The sequence below is a fragment of the Bidens hawaiensis genome, unplaced genomic scaffold (genome assembly GCF_021521415.1).
Source record: "Bidens hawaiensis isolate Kalapana, Puna unplaced genomic scaffold, B.hawaiensis_p1.1 tig00001179_1, whole genome shotgun sequence".
Lineage (NCBI taxonomy): Eukaryota > Viridiplantae > Streptophyta > Magnoliopsida > Asterales > Asteraceae > Bidens > Bidens hawaiensis.
The window spans coordinates 2,941,056-2,962,092 of NW_027491068.1; the positions used below are offsets into that span (position 1 = coordinate 2,941,056).

The 21,037-nt window shown below is 35.5% G+C and overlaps 3 protein-coding genes across 3 annotated transcripts; 1 reads left to right on the forward strand and 2 right to left on the reverse strand.

Annotated features, from left to right (window-relative positions):
• Positions 1 to 1,337: 1,337 nt before the first annotated feature.
• Positions 1,338 to 2,429, forward strand: LOC143562067 (uncharacterized). The gene is made up of 2 exons (XM_077049984.1): positions 1,338 to 2,153; positions 2,232 to 2,429. The coding sequence occupies exons 1-2, from the start codon at positions 1,338 to 1,340 to the stop codon at positions 2,427 to 2,429; spliced, it is 1,014 nt and encodes a 337-aa protein (XP_076906099.1).
• A 1,481-nt stretch (positions 2,430 to 3,910) lies between these two features.
• Positions 3,911 to 8,569, reverse strand: LOC143562076 (protein NLP6-like). Its single transcript, XM_077049992.1, has 5 exons — positions 8,377 to 8,569; positions 7,495 to 7,970; positions 7,321 to 7,368; positions 6,089 to 7,238; positions 3,911 to 4,651 (listed from the first exon to the last, which is right to left on the reverse strand). Exons 1-5 carry the CDS (start codon positions 8,567 to 8,569, stop codon positions 4,101 to 4,103), a joined length of 2,418 nt encoding a protein of 805 aa, XP_076906107.1. The 3' UTR covers positions 3,911 to 4,100.
• Positions 8,570 to 14,944: 6,375 nt separating this feature from the next.
• LOC143563334 (protein NLP6-like) lies at positions 14,945 to 20,053 on the reverse strand. Its single transcript, XM_077050901.1, has 6 exons — positions 19,885 to 20,053; positions 18,715 to 19,148; positions 18,593 to 18,640; positions 17,355 to 18,507; positions 15,262 to 16,175; positions 14,945 to 15,168 (listed from the first exon to the last, which is right to left on the reverse strand). Exons 1-5 carry the CDS (start codon positions 20,042 to 20,044, stop codon positions 15,586 to 15,588), a joined length of 2,385 nt encoding a protein of 794 aa, XP_076907016.1. The 5' UTR covers positions 20,045 to 20,053; the 3' UTR covers positions 14,945 to 15,168; positions 15,262 to 15,585.
• Between the last annotated feature and the right edge of the window lie 984 nt (positions 20,054 to 21,037).

Consider the following 21,037-nt stretch of genomic DNA (forward strand, 5'->3'; position numbering starts at 1 on the left):
ATTAATGAATTGGTCACTGATAGTCCCATTTTTTAATGTATTTGTTCCTAACAGTCCGCGGCTAACAAAATCCTAACACCGTTAGTTTCAGGTCGTCGGAAAAACGTTTTTGGCCGGGAAAGTCAATTTTTTTACCTGAAAACAACACATGAACACCGCCACCACCACCAATTGACTCGCCTCCAACCAACCACCATCATTTAAGCACCATCAACTGATTTCGACGATGGTTCTAGGGTTCCGACGACCTCAATAATTGGGGCTTGTACTAGAAAAAAGTTCCTAAAGAGACGATACAAAGTTACCATGATGTTTAAGACAAAATTGTTGAGTTTTCGGGAAAAATGTGTATTTTACAACCAAAAACGTTTTTCCGACGACCTTAAACTAATGACGTTAGAATTCTATTAGTCGCGGACCGTTAGGAACAAATACGTTAAAAGTTTGGACCGTTAGCAGCCAATTCATTAGTTCGGACCGGTAGTGACCAAAAGACTAGGGATGGCAATGGGTCGGGTTTAGGTATTCCCAAACCCATACCCGGGTATGAAAGTCCGTCCCAAACGCGTCGGGTTTTAATTGGGTAATTACACGTCAGGTTTCGGGTTTTCCCATCGGGTTTTTTATCGGGTTTTGATAAAATACCCGTCGGGTATACCCGGCTCAAAACCCGTTAGGTTTTTACCGAGTTTTGACAAAATATAACTAATCGATTACAAAGATAGTTACCATAAAATATAAAATGTCTCAAATAATTGACATAAATAAATTTCGACAAATAATATATTTGGAATATAGTATATATATAATATTATAAGCTACATCGGGTACATGGGGTATATAATCGGGTAAATGGGTTTATGTTATCGGGTAATCGGGTATATTAGAAATCCATCCGAAACCCGCGAGAAATTTCAAAACTAATCCCAAACCCTAGTGGGTCGGTATTACCCGTCCCATTTATATCGGGTTTCCCAATCGAGTTCGGGTTTCGTTGCCATCTCTACAAAAGACGATAGTTGAGACCAATAAAATCCAATTTTCCTTATATAAAATAAAACTAAATAACTCTTAATATTTGTTACCATCTTTGTAACTCTTACGATTTAGCCCCTCAACCTTCAGTTTAAACCTCTTCAAGATTACTATCAACAAAAGTCCATAAACGCCTTAACATCTCTTAAATCAAACCCTGATAAAATCATATATTGAAGTTTTTCTCTTATATTAATTTATTCTGTTGTTGGTTTGTTTACCAGATGAGAATATGGATGACAGACTGAGTAGTTTATCAGATGATCTCATCCTTAAAATCCTGTCTCTTGTTCGCCTAAAAGATGCCATCAGAACTAGTGTTTTGTCATCCAGATGGAGGTATCTATGGACTTCAATTCCCCATGTCAAACTCTATATCTCAACTAGACATCTCTACAATGAAAGAGTTATCAAACTTTGTTAACCTTCTCTCTCGCCACAAGAACCTCTCTTCCATCGATCTTGAATTTCATCGAAAAGGCGACGTCCGTGCCCAAAGGATTATCAACCATGCATTCTCCCTTAACGTCCAACAACTAACCATTGCATGTTTGTTTAAGAAAAACAAAAAATATTCCCACGACGAGAGAGTCGCGTTCCCTCTTTCTCTTTCGGGTTCCAAGACTCTCGAACATCTCTCCTTAAGGGGGTCATGTGGCCTTTTTGACGAGGAGATCGTACTCACATCCGCACAACGGTTTTCATCTCTAACAACTTTGCTTCTTCATAGTATCACATTATACGATGGCTTTCTCTCCATGTGCCCCAACTTGAAGAACCTCACCTTATTTAGCTACAGAATGACCGGATCGCCTGTTTTAAGGATTAGTCATCCGCAGCTTTCTAACCTCACTCTTGAAAAAGGAGAGTGTTTTACGCATACTGTCAATGGAGGACGATTCCACGTTTCAGCACCCGAGCTTGCTTCCTTGCACTTTTTTGGCTTTTGTCCTCAGATGTTCACAACAGGAGATGGTTTCCCTTGTTTGGAAAACGCACACCTTTCTTTTCACAGTCGTCTAGAGTGTATAAGCGGCTCGTATGCTCCTACCATTGTTAATCTGCTTCAACAGTTTCGCAATGTCAAACATCTTACATTGAGCATGGAAATCATTGAGGTTAGTAACTAGTAAGTAGTAACAGTTAGCCTTATATGTATATAGTTGTCTTGAATATATAGACTTTAATTTGTGCAGCGTCTGAATTCATCTGAGGAACTAATCTCGCACCGACCTTGCCCACTTGCTAACTTAAAGAGTTTGACGCTTCTTCCAGAAGTTGCTACTTTTGTGCAGCACAAACACACAAGAGTTATTATGTCTCCTGAAGTTCAAAAGTATTTGCTAAGTAGTTCTCCAAAAGCCACCTTGACCGAGGTATTAACACTTATATGATCACTAAAATTAACGCATTGCTAAGAGGAAGCGTATATATAATTACAGGTGCTGTGATCGAGAGGAATGTTGTGATTTAGATGCTGCAGATGCTCATCCAAACTGTAAGTTAATGATTTTCCTAGCTTCCCATATACTGATATACATAAAGACATAATAATGTGAATATGTGATGACTAGAAATATATAGAATCAACTGTTGATGTCATAATATTTTCTATTTTTGATTCAGGTCCTATTCTGGTGCAATAGTCAGTCATCTTTCACCTGTTTGATCAAGCCACTTCTCTTATTTTATTTATATGTCTAGAACCAACTTATAAGGTTCATCTTGTTATGTTTAGAACCAAATTAAGTTTAGTATTGTTATATTTAAACTTACATTTGTTTTTTGAATTTGAAATACATACCACAACGTATTTCGTTTGCTTGCTCGTACCATGTCATCTTCATCAAAATCATTAAGGGGGCATATAATCCTCGGACCCCTCATCGTTTCCAGTATGTTCATTATAACATTGTATGCTTATGAGTCAGTTACTCAATTGGACATCCTGCATAACAGGCAACCAATTTAAAGTAGAGAACTACGAAAATTAAATATTAAAGTAAATACATTAGGCTATAATTATGACATCCTTGAATCTACGCTCGCATATAATTGAGATTTACCGGTTTGTCATACCTTGAGTCTTTTTAACTTATAAGGGGTGTGGTTTAACCCCAACCAACGTGGTGATAAAAGAGTATTTATAATCATTGACTTAACCGTACTTGAGAGTTTCCTATCTCATACGGCTCGCCAGTCAACTCTTTTTGTATCCCATTATCTATATAATGAAAAGCGGGATTGACGAGGGACCCATTCAAACACGTTTTTTAATAGATCCGATCCCCAAACATTCTAACCACTCCATACAATAACATATATTGTTTTTGTGTGTACTTTAACAAAAATACACCTACAATTGTTAGAGATTAATTATATGTTGTTTTAATGATTTTCATGTAAGTATGTAACCAGTCTAATGGTACCTTTTTGCAATTCATGTCATGAAAGACTCAACTAATGGATCAAATATAAATTCTAAATTCTAAAGTTGTTTCGCTTATTTTCAGATATTAAAATAACTAAAATTACACCAATATTTATATTTTATAAATCTTGTGACAAGAAAGTTTTGTTATTTGAAACAGTTGCAAAACTTTAAAAAAAAAGTCAATGGTTTTATCACTTTTATGTATAAACCAAAACATTTAAAAGTCCAAACAGGGTCAATGTATTGGCCCAGATCACAAAAAGAAAAACACAGTGACCTGCTAGCTGCTGCCCTTTATGACAAAATGGGACCATACCATATTATATATTTGTTTCAGTCCACCACACTTAGAACAACTTATTTTTTTATTTACATGTTACTTTATAGAATTATATTCCCAAAAAGTCCTCCCAATTGTAATTATTTTAAAACTAATTTTAAAAATTTATATTCTGTAAATAAGATCAAACGATGACATCATCTTATTACATTTATGTAGTTCAGAATAAATATACCAGAGTTGACATTCCAAATTGAACCATTTTTCCAAGTTTAACTACCTTTTACAGTTACAAGGGTCAACTAAACAATCTATAATCTACATGCACCATAAATTACAGAAAACTAAGCTCTAAGCATCAGGGTTCTGTTGCACAACGGGCCAAACCGATAACCTGATCACCGTTTGAGCATCTGGTTGTCTAAACGCATCCAGCGATGCAGTCAAGTCATTGTCACACGCAATCAATATCACATCACCATCTTCATCTTCATATTTCAGGCTAAAGCTTCCATGGCTGACCTGAAACCGTGCTGCAACCAGTTTCTCCAACTTTTCCAGTCCATCTGACGGTCTGAATGAGAACTTTACAGTGTTATTTTGGTGCGTTACCTTAAACGTATAAGTGTCTGCTGTAGGGTTCTTGATATTCTTGACTCTGACGGTTGTAGGTGGATCTTTTGGTTCCTTGGGGTGTGGTACAAGTGTGGAAGTATGGTTACCGGGCTCAGTAAGAGTGACAGGATCATAAGTTATGTTTGTTGTCCCTAAAACGAGGGTAGTAAGGGCCCGGTTGGATGCATCTGGCTTGAGAAGGGGCTTGGTTTCACTGGGAGTCCTGGTATATGGCCACCTTGGTATTCCATGACTCCTGCAAATGCGTTTTAAAGTTGACCGGCTGACTGCAATGTAAAAGGTCAAAGGTGAGATTGAGAATGTTAGAAGGCAAGCTGACAAAAATAGACAATAATTTAGAGGTGGCAAAAGGGACATGTTGGACTGGCATATTGGATAAAAGTAGTGGTGTTTTCAGTTCGGTTGACCGATCGCGAGCCTAAAAACATTATTTTTATAATTAAAATCCTTTTTTATTTTAGAATATAGATATACAATCACATAATAAGTATTATTGTATATATTATTATATAAATACAACAATTAATTATCCAATACATAGTAACAAGCCGAGCTCGAGCTTTAGAAATAGAGATTGAAATGAGCGAGCTTGGCTCGTTTACACCACTAGGCTTCCTTATCTAAACCTAACAAACAAGTAACTTGTTACAACACATGTCACAATTTTGTGAGCCCAAGATTCTTTTTCCGCTTCACTCATTTCACCCCTTTCTATTCTATTTTTTTATTTAAAAAAGTTGATTAAAAAAGAAGCAATAGTAATGAAACATAACATACAATGAGTAATTTCAGTCATATCCTATCTCGAATATTGTTTTAAAATTCCCAAATCTTCATTACTAACGATTTTATATTTCATTTATTCAACCTATCACATATTTCTAATCTAGTATAATGTATGCATATTAAGGGTTCAGTTCCGTTAATCACATTATTTAAAGTACCAAACCTAAAACGAACCAAACAATGAGACACCTTTCTTGGCTTGGTTAACCGAGCCACCTAAATAAATCCACACTTGAACATTTTGTCTTTTCGGTTTGGTTCGTGGTCCAGTTTCAGTTTAGCAATTCTTTTGAACGACCCTAGGTCAAAATGGTTAACTTTTAGTGCAGGATAAAACTAGTCCAACACACTTCTTATGATTAAGGATACTATATGTAAAGACCCACCTACCCCATGTCTTCAAGTTCATTATTCACACCCATATATTGGAACTACTTTCTGGGCTACCCAAGTATAAATATGGTTTCACTTGTACCAATTCAGTATTTCAGACCAAAAACATTTTAAATTACAACTCAGGTCAACTCACTTTTTATCCAGTCTTATTTTTGCTAGAATTGGCCTAAATAATACAAATACCATGTGGCCTACGCCCCTACAGTGCAGGTTCGTTCAATATATGGGTGGCCTTAATGTAAGAAGCTGGAAAATTCGGGGAGCACCACGTGCAATATTCCCATAATTAATGTGTTAAGTGACTAGAAAAAGTGAAAAACTATATCAATAATAATTCAAGTATTCAACTTCCTTAAATAAAATTAATTTGATGATTTATGCATTTGAATACACTTCGAATAACTTTCAACCCATTTGACCTGGTTCATTTTTTTAGTTAAATCTTTTAGTTTGACTTATTGACCCATTCGACCGGGTCAAACCTGCCACCTCTAGACATCATAAACAAGCTATTAACTCACCATGAAGGCTCTCTGCAGCTTCCTCCATTGTTTTTCCATAATGTTTGCTGATTTCCTCTAAACTAATTGACCTGTCGGTCCTCTTCCTTTTTCTAATCGGTCCTTTGGAAAAGTCAATGTATTTTTCCCTCCTTTTCCCTTTATTATTAATATCCACATTTTCATTCCCGACATCCAAATAAGGAACAACAACATTCTGGTCCGTCCCTACAGCAGCAGAATTTGTCGGCTTATCTTCTTCTAAACTAACTGACCGGTCGTTTCTCTTTTTTCTGACTAGTTCTTTGGAATAATCAATGTGGTTTTCCATCACTTTCCCATTATTAATAATATCAGCATCTTCACTCCCAACATCCATATAAGAAACAACCACATTCTCAATTATCCCTGCAGCAGAATTTGATGGCCTATCTTCCTCCTCCATATGCTCCACATCAACATTAACATCACAATCATTATTTCCATTCTCTGCCATTAGATTTAAGTTTTGCAACGATGGTGGTAGTGGTACCTCTCGTTTTTCAGTCAAAGTTGGAGACTCGAGATTCCAATTAATAGAAACTCCCCCGATAACTTGGGGACACGAGATATCACCTAGTTGTATCCTAGAAACATTCTTAATCTGCTGTTTTAATGTAATCACCAAACTTTGTAACTCAGCCTCGTTTTCGCTCTGAGTTGGCAAAAACAACTCTACCACATATTCATCATCCACTTCAACACTCTTGAGATAGACAGCTAGACAACTAGTTATCCCATGCATACGTGCATACGGAGCTAATGGATACTCATCTTCACCTAGTTTACTCACATCTCCACAAAAACATACACCACGAGACAACAATGATCTCCCAGCAAGTCCTTGTGATTTTTCCAGGTGTCGCGATCCGCACGCTTCATGGAGTCCCCACATGCTCAAGTCTCGCACATAGAACGGTAGACCAGCGGTTGACATGCAGACTTTACCTATACAGTTTCTACTAAAGCTACTACAACTCTTTACAAGATTCCCAGAATTAGCCACTACACTACTGTATCCACACAGACCCCACGTCTGAGCAAGAGGTAGGTTATGAATATCACAAACCATCTTTATAGCCCCGAAGATTTCTTCCAACTCAAGTTTCCTCCTTTCATCTTTAACACGCGCCTGAAATTTCAAAGATAAACTCACATGAAATAAACACATACATACACAACTATGCATATATTTAGCTATGTACATAACTCACATAGAAGGTGGTATCTTCAAGCACGTTTGGCGACTTCAGATTCTCTTCCTGCAGAGCAGACATATAATCATTTAAAAAATAAATAAAATAATGGTACACGTACGTATGTATGAATGCGTGCATGCATGTATCATATATAGAGTGAATGAAAATAAGAACATGGTAGCTAGCTACCTTGAGTGCTCTGCAGACTTGCTGAACCTCAAAAGCATAATCAATATACTTTGATGATGTTATAATTTCAAGCACGCCTACACAACAACCACTGATTGGTTCAAATACAGGCAAGTTAATATACCCATGGATGTTATAAGCAGCCCTATCTTGTCTGCTTGATAGCCCGTGTACGTCCAAACTCCATTCCGGTAACTTTTGTCGGTAAACACGACCGGGAGGACCCAACTCTTCTCTATGTTCACCATCCACAACAAACACACGATTCTCAGACTCCAACCTGTACAAGTACAGCCCTTCATCAACCACACCGAGACCAAACGGTTGGTCCAAAGTGGTTAGCAAGCAGCGTTTCCGGACTGCAACTGGTGACCAAAACTGAACCAGCACACGTGGTTCACGGAAAGTTATAAGCTTGAGTGCAGACGTAACTTTCTCTTTAATGATGTTTGGATCGACAGTCGGCATAGATGAACCTAAGAATATGTAAATCACACACATTAAGAATCCATTAAGCAAATTAATAATGTTTAACATATAGTACATTTAAACTCGTGTCACATTAGTAGTTGTATGATGAAATTAAATAACTGTTTGTATCAAGCATGGCTATAAATGAATCAATTTCCATTCATATTTATGTTTCCAAATTAGGTTTACTTACTAATAAATCAATTAATCAAGTAAAATCAGTTTAGAAATCAATTATTCAACTAAGAAACTGAAAAATTATACTCTAAACATCGTTGTCAAAGAGTTGACTCAAATCACAAAAGTCGTCCGTAAGAATATTATAATTATAAAATTACAAATAATCAATCAATCAGATGCTAGGGTTAGGGTTATGAAAATAAATAACTAGTCAAATAAAACGAAACTTACTAGTGGTAGGTAGAGGAGATTGAGGCTCTTCAACCTCTCGACTGACAAAAACCCTAAGAGATGTTAAATATCTTCTTCTTCTTCCATTATTATTAATATCTGGACTTGCAGCAGGTTCATGTATGCAGGTGTATCTAGATTTCAAGTCATCTAAAACCTTTGAACGACTGCTTGCAACCGGATCTCTGTTCATTATTATTATTATTATTGTTTGATTTATTTTACATACAGATCTCTCTGTCGATTTGGGAAGGTTCACAAAAGCTTTTTGATGCTTGAACTGTACTCTTTATTGCTTTGAAGTTTGAACTACCGGTACTTTCGGCAGCCTAAAGCTAGTTATAGGTTGAACTGCTTTAAAGTAAACGGGTCACCTATTTTTACTTTTACCATTTGATTAACCTGTTTACAGCTTGATTACTACTCGTAAACTTGTTTAACGCATTTAGATAAATGGGTTATACCGCTTAAACGAGTAGTGTTCAGGTTACACGATTTTAAGCATGTGCGACTTAGGGTTAAAGTTTTATACATGAATGTGTATATACACGTCGAGTTTGGGTTGAGCAATACAACTCGTTGATGCTAAACTCGACAAATAGATGCGATTGACACCCTACATAAAATTATAGAAGCATTGTTTTAACACGTAAAGCATGATATTGGTTGACTGGTTAAATCATGAACCAATGTCGATTCGGTTAGGGACTAAAAAAACATGACAAATAGATTAGTTTTAAGCAAATAAAAGAAAATCAATGTGGTGATAAATGTAATTTAAAAAAATTGTATATGGTTAAATAAATATTAATAAAACAAAACCAATATTACATGGATAAAATACACCACACAATTTTATTGGTTAGATAGATCTAAATAAACATATATTTGTTTTTAAAATCACTATGGTTAATTTTACTTTGTTTTCCTTTTTTATAAAGTTAGTCTTTTGACAACCAAGTTACAGATGAACTCAATATGCTTTTACTTGACATTGAAGACTTAATTAACTTTAGATATGTTTATATACAATAAGCGTCTTATATTCAAGTCTCAAAATATAGAAAAAAATTGCCTTTGAAAATAATCAATGAATACATATAGCAAAAAAAATTTAATTCTCTTAAAAGGTTAGATCTTTTAGAAGTTTTCTTCAATACATGATTTCAGTTATTACACATTATTGGTGGTTATTCTTTATAGTGCTATTAGAAAAGAAAAACACACATACATTGTTAAATAATATAACATTTTTTTGTAAGTTTGTTCTTAAAGGTTTTTTATAGTACACACTCCTTATATCTAAACTATTATGTCATTTACATTCATTCTAACTTTAATTTATTATAATAATAATAATAATAATGTAAAAAATGATATGTATATATTTACTAAAGTAGACTCATGGAGTACACAAAAAGGAGCCATAATATTAAACAATACGTATCGGTGATATAACTCCGCTACTGTACTAATAGACAACTTTTTACTGATAATTAGTTTCTATAAATGATCAGAGTTACTACCAACGAATCAAGCAAAGCAACCACATTATATCATTAGAAATTTTCAAAAGCTATCAAACATGGTAACCAAATTTTCCCTCAGCTTAGATCCCACCCAGGGTGTTGCCTCCTTGAACCCTTAAGGTTTAATGGTGTCTAAAATCAAAATAATCTTGAACGAGTTTACACTATAGTCCATATACCTCACAACTCGTATCAAATGTATATTGTTATTTTCATTGCCCTAAGTAAATACAATTAACTAAATAACTAGATTACATTAAAATCACCAATAAAAGTTTCAATTATAAACCAGAGTGTTATCTTCGCAACTAAGATCTCTATGATGAGTCGAGGGATTGTTCTATTAGATTTTTGTAATTCATTTGTCATTTAATAAAAATTTTGAATTATAAACTTCTAGGTGTTCAGTTTGATTTATTTAAATAATGTGACTTGTACTAAGTTTTGGGATAAAACTACTGCTTAGAAAGTGTTTTGGTTAAAGTGATATCAAGTCTTAACTTCATATAAAATGGATCTTTATTTAGTAAACTACAGTTTTAGACTTTAGTATAAAAATATCATGAAGAAAAGAAGGATATGATGATTTTTTTCTTTAACGACCATTTGGGTCATTGATGAGCTAGTGACACACCTGATCATCTCCATTCCACTTTCAAAAGAAAACCAACCATAGGTGAGAAAACCATATGACCAACCTGAAACTAGGGACGAATTTGGCACCATCGGTACCAACTTATTGAGTTTTCGGTACAGGTACAGTGTACTTGTATCGGTACCAAGATTTTAGAAAAATTGATACCGGGGTTTTTGGTACTGAGCTCGTCCTACCTAAAACTTCTATTTTTTTCACAAGTTGAACCCAAAATTTACCACTTTTAAAAATGAAGTTTTTAAATGTCTCATATGAATAAGGTGGCTGTCTTATTTATAAAACAATAATTTATGAATTTTGTTAGCTTTTAACTACGATTTTAATAAATGGATGGGGTTTAGGTCCACATCACCCCAGTCATGGGAAGATGCGGCTCACACGAGGGGGTCAACAAAAAATTTAAATTAGCATGGAATTTTTATATATAAACATAAAAATCAGTTTTTTTGGTGTACACCAAAAAAAAATAAGGTTGGTATTAGCATGGAAATTTTTTATAACGGGTAATTTAATTTTTAAGTCTTTTTGGTGTACACCAAAAAATCAAGAAAATGTAAGGTTGGTATTGTTTTGGACAAAAATCTGCTAAGGATCAAGTATCCAAATCTGTTAAGTGAGGTAAGGTGCTAACTCGGTAAAAGCAAGTGTATGATTGTAATATAGGTGAACACAATGATTTGATTACGAGGGAAAAAGCCCTTAATCACGATAGTCTTACTTCGGTCAAAACTTATCGAGGTAATCGTTGGTAAAATAACTCCGGTCAAGGATTAATAAGATAATCTTTGGTCGGATTACTTTAGTCAATGATCAACAAAGTAACATTTGGTCGGTGAGTATATGATTATCGTGGTCTCCGGCACAAAAAACCCCCGGACGGTGAAAACTATCACCGTCGAGTTTATTGATTAACAAAAAGGTATTACAAGTGTTTGTGGAGTTTATGATCGAGATTACAATGAAAGCTAGTGAATAGAGAGAGTGTTTAGTTCTGCTCTAGTGTGTGTGTAAGTACATGTGTGTTTCTAGCTCGATCATACTCAGATATATAAGAAAAAAGTAATTAACAAACTTAACAACCTTTCCTAAAAATCCGGAAGTCTTCCACTAACCACTCCATGACTTTGACCACGTGTCTATAACCATCCAGTAGCGAATTAAGTGGAGGACCAGGTCTAGGAACCGTTAATGTTGATAAATATCAACATTCATATGAGAAACAATCGTTAACAGCACCAAATACCGAGGATCCATGATCCAACATAGCTCTGGAACTCTTCAGAAGGATAATTGATCCAGATACGTCTGCAAGAATAACATATCCTCAGTACTCAGTTATTTGTGACACGACAAGAAGTCCTATAAATCCGCCACCTTCCCACTATCTTCATCCACGACTTTGACCACGTGTTTGACAAGTCCAATAGCGATATATCCGGTGGAATAAGTCTTGGAGCCGTTATACTTATTAAATAACAACCTACACACAAGAAACAATTGTTAATAATACCAAGTACTGAGGACCACTGATCCTGACAGGATCTGTCTAAGGATAACTGATCCAAGAACATATGTCAGGATAATGTATCCACAGTGTCAAATTTCCGTGCCCTAACAGGTATTAGCATGGAATTTTTTTAAGAAGTTCTTTATCAAACAATTGATGCTAAAGGCTATTCTGTATTTTAAATATATTTAACTTATTTTCCACCGATATCTTTTATCTATAAACATAAAAATCAGTTTTTTTTAAAAAAAATTGTGTCAAGGGGGACGTGTACACGGATCGATTTATCCTGCATATTCATGAACCGGTATGCCTCAACAGCCCGGCTCTCACCCTATACAAAGCTCGGTGGCCCGTTTCCAGCGGGGTAATTTGTTCAAAAAAATTTTATATATATATAGGATCAGGATCATGAGAGAACTTTTTGAAATTGAAAACCATGAGAACCATTTTGGACCACAAGAAACCCAAAAATAAAAAAAAAATCATAAAATAAAAAAAACACAAAAATGAAAAAAGTAAAAAAACCAAAATTCTTATTTTAACATGCCGGTATCATAAAAAAAACCTCGGTTTAGCTTAATTATATACACATATGTATAATATATATATATATGTACATTTACATGATTTTTATACACATGTGTATAATTTAAGATAAAGGATACTGTACATATGTGTATATTACGTAACTAAAGATTAAATAAAATTATACATATGTGTATAATACGATGTTTTTTTTTATTTTTTCTTTTTTTAATGAAACCGGAATGAAATATAAGAAATCTGGTTTTTTTACTTTTTTAAAATTTTTGTTATTTTTTGTTTTATGATTTTTTTAAATATTTTTTAAAGATGTTTTTAGTGGTCTAAAATGGTTCTCAAAGTTCTCAATTTGCAAAGGGTTCTCTTAGACTAAGGTTAATGGGACTTGGTTGAGCCCCAAGTGATTCAATCAAAACCCGACACGTAGGCGATGACGTGACCCTGTATCAAGCCCCTCAACCAAGCCCCAGAGGGTGTAGTGGTCCAGATGATCCGGGACTTGATTGAATTTTTTATTTATTTTAAATATTACATAATTAAATAGAAAAATCATAACAACCACCATCTTCATCTCCGATGTCGGCACTCACTCCGTCGTTCCTCCGCCCGCCTCCTCTTCCTGTAACCCCTATACTATTATTATTATTATTTGATTTTCCCCACACTCCAACGGCTATAAAGCCCCGCGGTCCTAGCCACAGCGGCCAACCGCGCCCCCGATCACCTGAGGGGTGTAGCGGTGTTCGCGAGCCACGTAGGCGGTCGCGCCCCCCGATCACTCCCACTACCCTCAGCCTTAGGATCCTTACCCTATATATATATAATATGTTTATTTAAGGGCTAATTTTATATTAAGATTCTATAAATTATCCAAAAGTCCAAATATAAACAAAACAATAGATTTTGGCCCTTTTAAGTTCTAATAAATTAGTGATAAAATGGGCCCGTATCATTGATCTTTTAAAAAAAATATATTATATAAGGCTCATTTCGATACTTATCTTAGGCACTTGAAATCTTTGAGACGCGCCTGCGCCTCGATGGGAAAAAATATTTGTGGAATTTGATAAGCGTCAAATGGATGGCGTAACTCGTAACATATTAAAATCATAGGCATTTACTTGGGCCGCGGCTTATTTGAATCAGGTTTCACATTTTCAAATCCAAATTCAAATTCGAACAACTTAGAATTCAGAAAGTTTGCTACTGACTGAAAAGCAAAAGTTTACATTCGGATCGATTCGAATTCACGAATAATGAAAAAATAAATGAATGAATGAATTGAATAAATTCTCTCAATCATGCATAAAATATGTGCGGACAAAAAAACATAAAATAATTTTTTTATAAAAAATATAAATTAAATAATTTAAACTCAAATTCAAATAATCTGGTTAGTTCAATTCGAAATTCATTAATTCAAATTCAATTTGAAACTGAACTCAGTATGAATCAAAATTTCTGGGTTTTCAAGTTTGATTCCAATAATGAACATCCAACATTCACAATATTTTCTCGAACCCACTGGTTCTTCCTGAAATGCCAAGCTAAGTGTGAACGGTTACCTTTTATATTACAAACTTATCTGCATAGTTGATGCATTGGTTTTGTATCACCGTACATATTTTACATTATTGCGTTCAAAGATACAAAACTGATGTACATAAATATAAAACGAATAATCGCCAACACATAACTGCTGCAGAACTGTCATAAAATCCATAACTGATGCACACCTTATTATGAGATCTTTTAACATTACAATTATGCATACTAGTTATAAACATGATATTATAAAAAATACACTGTTGCATAAAAAATAACGTGTTAAAATTTGAAAAGACATAAATCAGTTCAGGCTTGCCTTTCCTCTTACTAGCTAATTGCCATAATAAATAATCGAATTCAGCATAACCGAAAAGTTCAGAGCATTATAAACCAATAGACAAAAGTCATACCTGAAAAGGTCATTCCTTCTCGACAAATATCCAAATAGGCTATCAACATTCAGCAATTTAGGGCCATCTGATCGATGACATTGAACATATTAAGTTGATACCGCTGTTACTGCCCGAAGCATCCAGAGCAAACTTCAAGGCTTCGGTAGTTTTAACCCTTGACCCTCTAACTTTAACCTCTTTGCAACTTTCTTTATCAATTTTCATACTCCACTAAAAAGCGGAAATGCAAACCCCTCTATAGAGTTGCTAAAAGTTACATTCACCATCACCATGCTGGTAAAGTTATCACAGTCGGCCTCCATAACCACAACTTACCCTAACTATGATGAATCTGTATTGTTTAAAGACAAATCCAGAGGTGGACCAGTAACTTCAATGGATGACCTGTCACCTAATTAAATACAAAGGGAAAACACTAGCACATATTCATTGTTGTCTTCAACACTATGCAAGAAGATTGCAAAGCAGCTGGTTAACATAGACAAAATATAAAACTTTAGTAGAAATTGAGAATATCAACCACTGGATCCAACTCACATTTAAAGCAGGGGCATCAAGTACTTCAAATACTTGTGGGCTTGTTAGATTCCCTTTCTGTAAGATAATTCAGTGTAAGACATACAAGTGTGTGAACACATACTCACACAAAACACATAGAAGTTTGAATTTGAAAGGTAAGATGGAAACCTTAAGCGCCCAGCGTATATGCTCAACCTCATAAGCAAAATCTTCCAACTTGGAAAATGTCAAAAGCTCAAGCACACCTACACGTAACCCTGTGGTAGGATCAGATACTGGTAAAGCCAAACACCCATGAAGATTGCAATGGATCCCACAGTCTTATTGTGGAAAGTCTTTTGTGTTGTAACTAGTTAGACCAGAAGTCCACTCTAACAGTCCTCGCCTAATTAGTCAAGCTGGAGGACTAATGGTTTCTTCTTCTTACAGGCAGTCGTCGCCTATAATCTCGTTACAGGAACCAATGCACCATAAATTATATAAAACTAAGCTCTAAGCATCAGGGTTCTGTTGTGCAATAGGCCAAACCGATAGTCTGATCACAGTTTGAGCATCTGGCTGTCTAAAAGTACCCAATGATGCAGTCAAGTCACTGTCACACGCAATCAATATCATATCGCCATCCTCGTCTACATATTTCAGACTAAAGCTTCCATGGCTGAGCTGGAACCGTGTTGCAATCAGTTTCTCCAACATTTCCAGTCCATCTGACAGTGTGAACGAAAACTTTACGGTATTATTTTGGTATGTAACCTTAAACATGTACGTGTTGGCTGCAGTACTCTTGATATTCTTGTCTTGGACGGTTCTAAGTAGATCTTTTTGTTCATTGGGGTGTGGTATGAGTGATGAACTATGATTACCGGGTTCAGTAAGAGTGGCAGGAGTCACAGGATCAGAAGTTATGTTTGGTGCATGGGAAGTCCCTAAAGCAAGGGTAGTAAGGGCTCGGTCGGATGCATGGGGGACTGCATCTGTTTGATCTGGCTTGAGAAGGGGGTTGGTTTCATTGGGGGTCCTGGTATATGGCCACCTTGGTATACCATGACTCCTGCAAATGCGCTTTAAAGTTGACCTGCTCACTGCATACATACCATGTTAAAAGAAAATGTCACATATATAGATCTTATTAGAGGTGGCAAAATGGACGAGCTGAACTAGCATATTGGCTAAATTAGTGGTGTTTGCAGTTCAGTCGGTCGACCTTATCCTCATTTAGCGGTTAACCTGTGGTGCGGTTCAGTTAGCATCCTGCCTCTATAGCAATCAATAATATATGCCAGTCAACTCTGACTTAAAGGAGTGGCATTAGATTTGAATTGACTAAAAACTTTGTGCGGAAATTCAGGAGCTAATAAGATTCAACACAAGAAAAATGAATTTGAATTTTATTAGTTTATTTAAAAAACTTTATTCCTATTATATGACAAAATTAAATAAGTTATATATTTATGTAAAACATGTCTTCCTTAGGGGTGTAAACGAGCCGACCTGCTCATGAGCTACTTTAGATCGGCTCATTAAAAGCTCATATTGAGGCGAGCTTAAACAAGCATGAGCCAAATCTCGAACCTAAACTCGAACTCATTTGATAAACGAGCTTGAGTCTGAGCTTGAGCTTGACTAGGCTTGCGAGCCTAAAAAGTACATGATTTATATAAATATAATATTTCTATTCAATATAATAAATAAGTATATATTATCTGTTGTGTTAAATATAAAATTATATATGTAGAGACAACCCCCCCCCTCCTTTCCCCGTATCTTCAAGTAGTTCATTAATCCCACCCATATCATATATTGTAAACTTTCTGGGCTCTCCAAGTATCAAGTATGAATATATCATATATAGGCCAAAAACATTTTGGAAGACAACTCAGGTCAACTAACTTTTTATCTGCCTTATTTTTTGCTAGACTTTGTATAAATGATACATATACCGTGTGGCCTACAAAGCAGGTTCGTTCAACATATGGGTGGCCTTAATGTAAGAAGTTGAACAATTGGAGACCACCACATGCAATATTCCCCATAACTAAAATGTTAAGTAACTAGAAAAAACTATATTATTGGCAATCCAGCTACCTTCAATAAATTGACTTTGATAATTTATGCATTTTGAATACACTTCGAATGACTTTTGAGTTCAACCCAGTTGACCTGGTTCATTTTCAGTTAAATCTTTTTAGTTTGACTAACCGACTCAATTGACCTGGTCAAACCTGCCACCTCTAGACATCACAAACAAACTATTAACTCACCATGAAGGCTCTCTGCAGCTTCCTCCATAGTTTTTCCATAATGTTTACTGATTTCCTCTAAACTAATTGACCTATCGGTCCTCTTCCTGTTTCTAATTGGTTGTTTAGAAAAGTCAATGTATTTTTCCTGCCTTTTCCCTTTATTAATATTATCTGCATCCTCAATCCCTACATCTAAATAAGGAACAACAACATTCTCGTTTATCCCCACAGCAGCCACAGAATCTAATGTCGTATCTTCAACGAAACTAATCGACCTGTCAGTTCTCGTGTTTATAATTGGTTCTTTGGAATTATCAATGTCGCTTTCCATAACTTTCCCTGTATTAAGAATATCAACATCTTCATTTCCGACATCCACAGAAGAAGCAACAACATTCTCAGTTGTCCCAGCAGCAGTAGAACTTGATGGCTTATCTTCATCCATATGCTCCACATCAACATTAACATCAGAATCATTATTTCCATTCTCTGCCAATAAATTTAATTTTTCCAACTCTGGTGGTAATGGAACCTCTTGTTTTTCAGTCAAAGTTGGAGACTCAAGATTCCAAATAAGCGGAACGCCCCCGATAACTTGGGGAGACGAGATATCACCTAGCTGTATCCTAGAAACATTCTTAATCTGCTGTTTCAGCGTTGTCACCAAACATTGTAGGTCTGCCTCGTTTTCAGTCTGAGTTGGCAAAAATAACACAGCAGCATATTCATCATCCACATCAACACCCTTGAGATATAAAGCTAGACAACTAGTTATCCCATGCATACGTGCATAAGGAGCCAAAGGATATTCATCTTCACCAAGTTTACTTACATCTCCACAAAAGCATACACCACGGGACGCTAATGATCTCCCAACAACTCCTTGTGATTTGTCCAGGTGTCTCGATCTACACGCTTCATGGAATCCCCACATGCTTAGGTCTCGCACGTAGAATGGTAGACCAACGGTTGACATGCATACTTGACCTATACAGTTTCTACTAAAGCTACTACAACTCTTTGCAAGATTCCCAGAATTAGCCACTACACTACTGTATCCACACAGACCCCACGTCAAAGCGAGAGGTAGATTATGAACATCACATACCATCTTTAAAGCACAGAAGATTTCTTCCAATTCAAGCCGCCTATTTTCATCTTTAACACGCGTCTGAAAGTTCAAACAAAAAATCACATGAAATACACATCAGATATGCACGTAATATCATACATCTATGTAGTTATGTACAACTCACATTAAAGATGGTATCTTCAAGCACGTTTGGAGACTTCAGATTCTCTTCCTGCAAAGTAGAATACAAAAAATGAATAAGGTAATGGTATGTATGCATGCATGCATGTATCATGTATACAGTACCTTGAGTGCTCTGCAGACTTGTCGAACCTCAAAAGCATAATCAGTATACTTTGATGATGTTATGACTTCAAGCACACCTACACAGCAACCACTGCAAGGTTCAAACACAGGCAGATTAATATATCCTTGTACTTCCAAACTCCATTCTGGTAACTTTTGTCGGTAAACACGACCGGGAGGACCTAATTCTTCTCTGTGTTCACCATCCACAACAAACATGCGTTGCTCAGACTCCAACCTATATAAATAAAGCCCTTCATCAACCACACCAAGACCAAACGGTTGGTCCAAAGTGGCTAGCAAGCACCGCTTCCGGACTGCAACTGGTGACCAAAACTGAACCAGCACATGTGGCTCACGGAAACTTAAAACCTTAAGTGCAGATGTCACTTTCTGTTTAATGATGTTTGGATCGATTGTCGGCGTAGATGAACCTATGAATATGTGAATCACAGTAAAGACATATTTTGAATACATTAAACAAATTACATTTTTGAATTTGTTTTACATTTGTAGTTGTATGACGAAAATTGAATAGTGCTATGCAGTCGATATCGCCGATATATTGGTTATTGGTCCCTTGGTAAAATATCGGTTCAAAATATTAGTCCCGATATTAGCGGTGATATTGACCGATACTGGACCACCAATTTTCAAGATATCAGTTTTTTAAGTCTTAATTGTCGATGTTTGGTGTTTACCGTTAGCGTTTTAAGTCTTAATCAGTTCTACTTGCTACAATTGTTAGCGTTTTGTAAGTTGCAAAAGGTTAATTTGTTAATGGTAGGAGAGTATATTGAATTGCTAGTGTTAAATTGCTATATATATTAATACTGCTGATATGTCACCGTGATAACTGATATCTCAAATATCAGTCCTTGACCAATATCCGGTATTTTTCCGAATTAACCGGATAGATAGTAGCTTCTATCAAGCATGGCTGAATAAGAATCAGTTTCCAAATTAGGTATTCTAATAGATAATCAATTAATCAAATTAGGTGAGTTTAGAATTCAGTTATTCAATTAAGAAACTGAAAAAAAAACTATAATAATAATAATCCAAAGCATCATCATGACAAGTGATGAGGTGTTATGGCGTGTACGATTGATTGATAATTTACTCAAACAAAGAAACATCATAGTGATAGAGTTGACTGAAATCACTTACTGGATAGAGGTTCTTCAACCTCTCGACTGCTATAAACCATAAGAGATGTTAAATATCTTCTTCCTGGACTTGCAGCAGAAGCAGGTGGTTCATGTATGCAGGTGTATCTGGCTTTCAAATCATCCAAAACCTTTGAGCTACTGCTTACAACCGGATTCATTTTCTTGTTTGATTTATTCTACATACAGACAGATTGATCTATCTATGGTTTTGGGAAAGTGGTCATAATAAGTAATAAAGGTCCACAAACATGAGCTTTGAACTACACTACCACCGGTTGAACTGTTCCTTATCTTTATTTATTTATATCTTTCAACTGACCCGTTATCGTTTATTTAATCCATCTAATACAGCTCAATATATAATTACACCCTTACACCTTAGTTATTGTTGCTCATTGAAACAATTAGCACGTTCAGATAAATAGGTTTAACGAGTAGTGTTTGAGTTACAAGATTTTAAGCGTGTGCAAGTTACGGTTATTTTTTTTACATAAATAGATAGATATACATGTCGTGTTTGGGTTAAGAACTTCTACTTGTCAACCATAAATTCGATGACCATACGTGATTCATGGCGATTGGGACCCCTTCATAAAAGCGTTGTTTTAAGAACTAAACACGATCGACTGGTTAAAGCAGGAACCATTGTTTGTTTGATTACAAACCAATAAACTAGACGTAGAAAAATTAGTTTTATATGAACCAAATATAATTGATGATCGGGTCAAAGCTAATGAAAAACCAGATTGTCCGGTCCAAATCAGTAATTTAACAAACTATATTTTGTTAAAAATCTTTTCTAAATGCAAAGTAAAATCATGTTATACTTTTGATAGGAGACATTATCTTTTCTCTCTTATCTTTATTCCATTCTTTTTAAAAAGTAGGGCTTTAAACGAGCCGAACGAATACAAAAAAAGCCTTGTTGATGTTCGTTTATTAAGGAAATAATGTGTTCATGAACGGTTCACGAACACTTATCGAACGAGATTTTATGTTTGTGTTCGTTCATTAAGGAAATGAATGTGTTCACAAACAGTTCATGAACACAAATAAAATTGACAGAACCTAGAGATCACAATACAATATTTTAGACCGAATGGTCCCTAAGCGAGCTATGGACAAAATAACATAACAAATTTAGTCATTTA

What these genes read in the sequence shown, in the direction of transcription:
- LOC143563334 (XM_077050901.1), bottom strand. Translation starts at nt 20,044, where the DNA reads ATGAATCCGGTTGTAAGCAGTAGCTCAAAGGTTTTGGATGATTTGAAA. An exon ending in AAGTCTGCAGAGCACTCAAG is followed by an intron (nt 18,641 to 18,714) that starts GTACTGTATACA and finishes TCTACTTTGCAG; the next exon opens with GAAGAGAATCTGAAGTCTCC. An exon ending in TTGAAGATACCATCTTTAAT is followed by an intron (nt 18,508 to 18,592) that starts GTGAGTTGTACA and finishes TTGAACTTTCAG; the next exon opens with ACGCGTGTTAAAGATGAAAA.
- LOC143562067 (XM_077049984.1), top strand. Translation starts at nt 1,338, where the DNA reads ATGCCATCAGAACTAGTGTTTTGTCATCCAGATGGAGGTATCTATGGA. An exon ending in TGAGCATGGAAATCATTGAG is followed by an intron (nt 2,154 to 2,231) that starts GTTAGTAACTAG and finishes TAATTTGTGCAG; the next exon opens with CGTCTGAATTCATCTGAGGA.
- LOC143562076 (XM_077049992.1), bottom strand. Translation starts at nt 8,569, where the DNA reads ATGAACAGAGATCCGGTTGCAAGCAGTCGTTCAAAGGTTTTAGATGAC. An exon ending in AAGTCTGCAGAGCACTCAAG is followed by an intron (nt 7,369 to 7,494) that starts GTAGCTAGCTAC and finishes TCTGCTCTGCAG; the next exon opens with GAAGAGAATCTGAAGTCGCC. An exon ending in TTGAAGATACCACCTTCTAT is followed by an intron (nt 7,239 to 7,320) that starts GTGAGTTATGTA and finishes TTGAAATTTCAG; the next exon opens with GCGCGTGTTAAAGATGAAAG.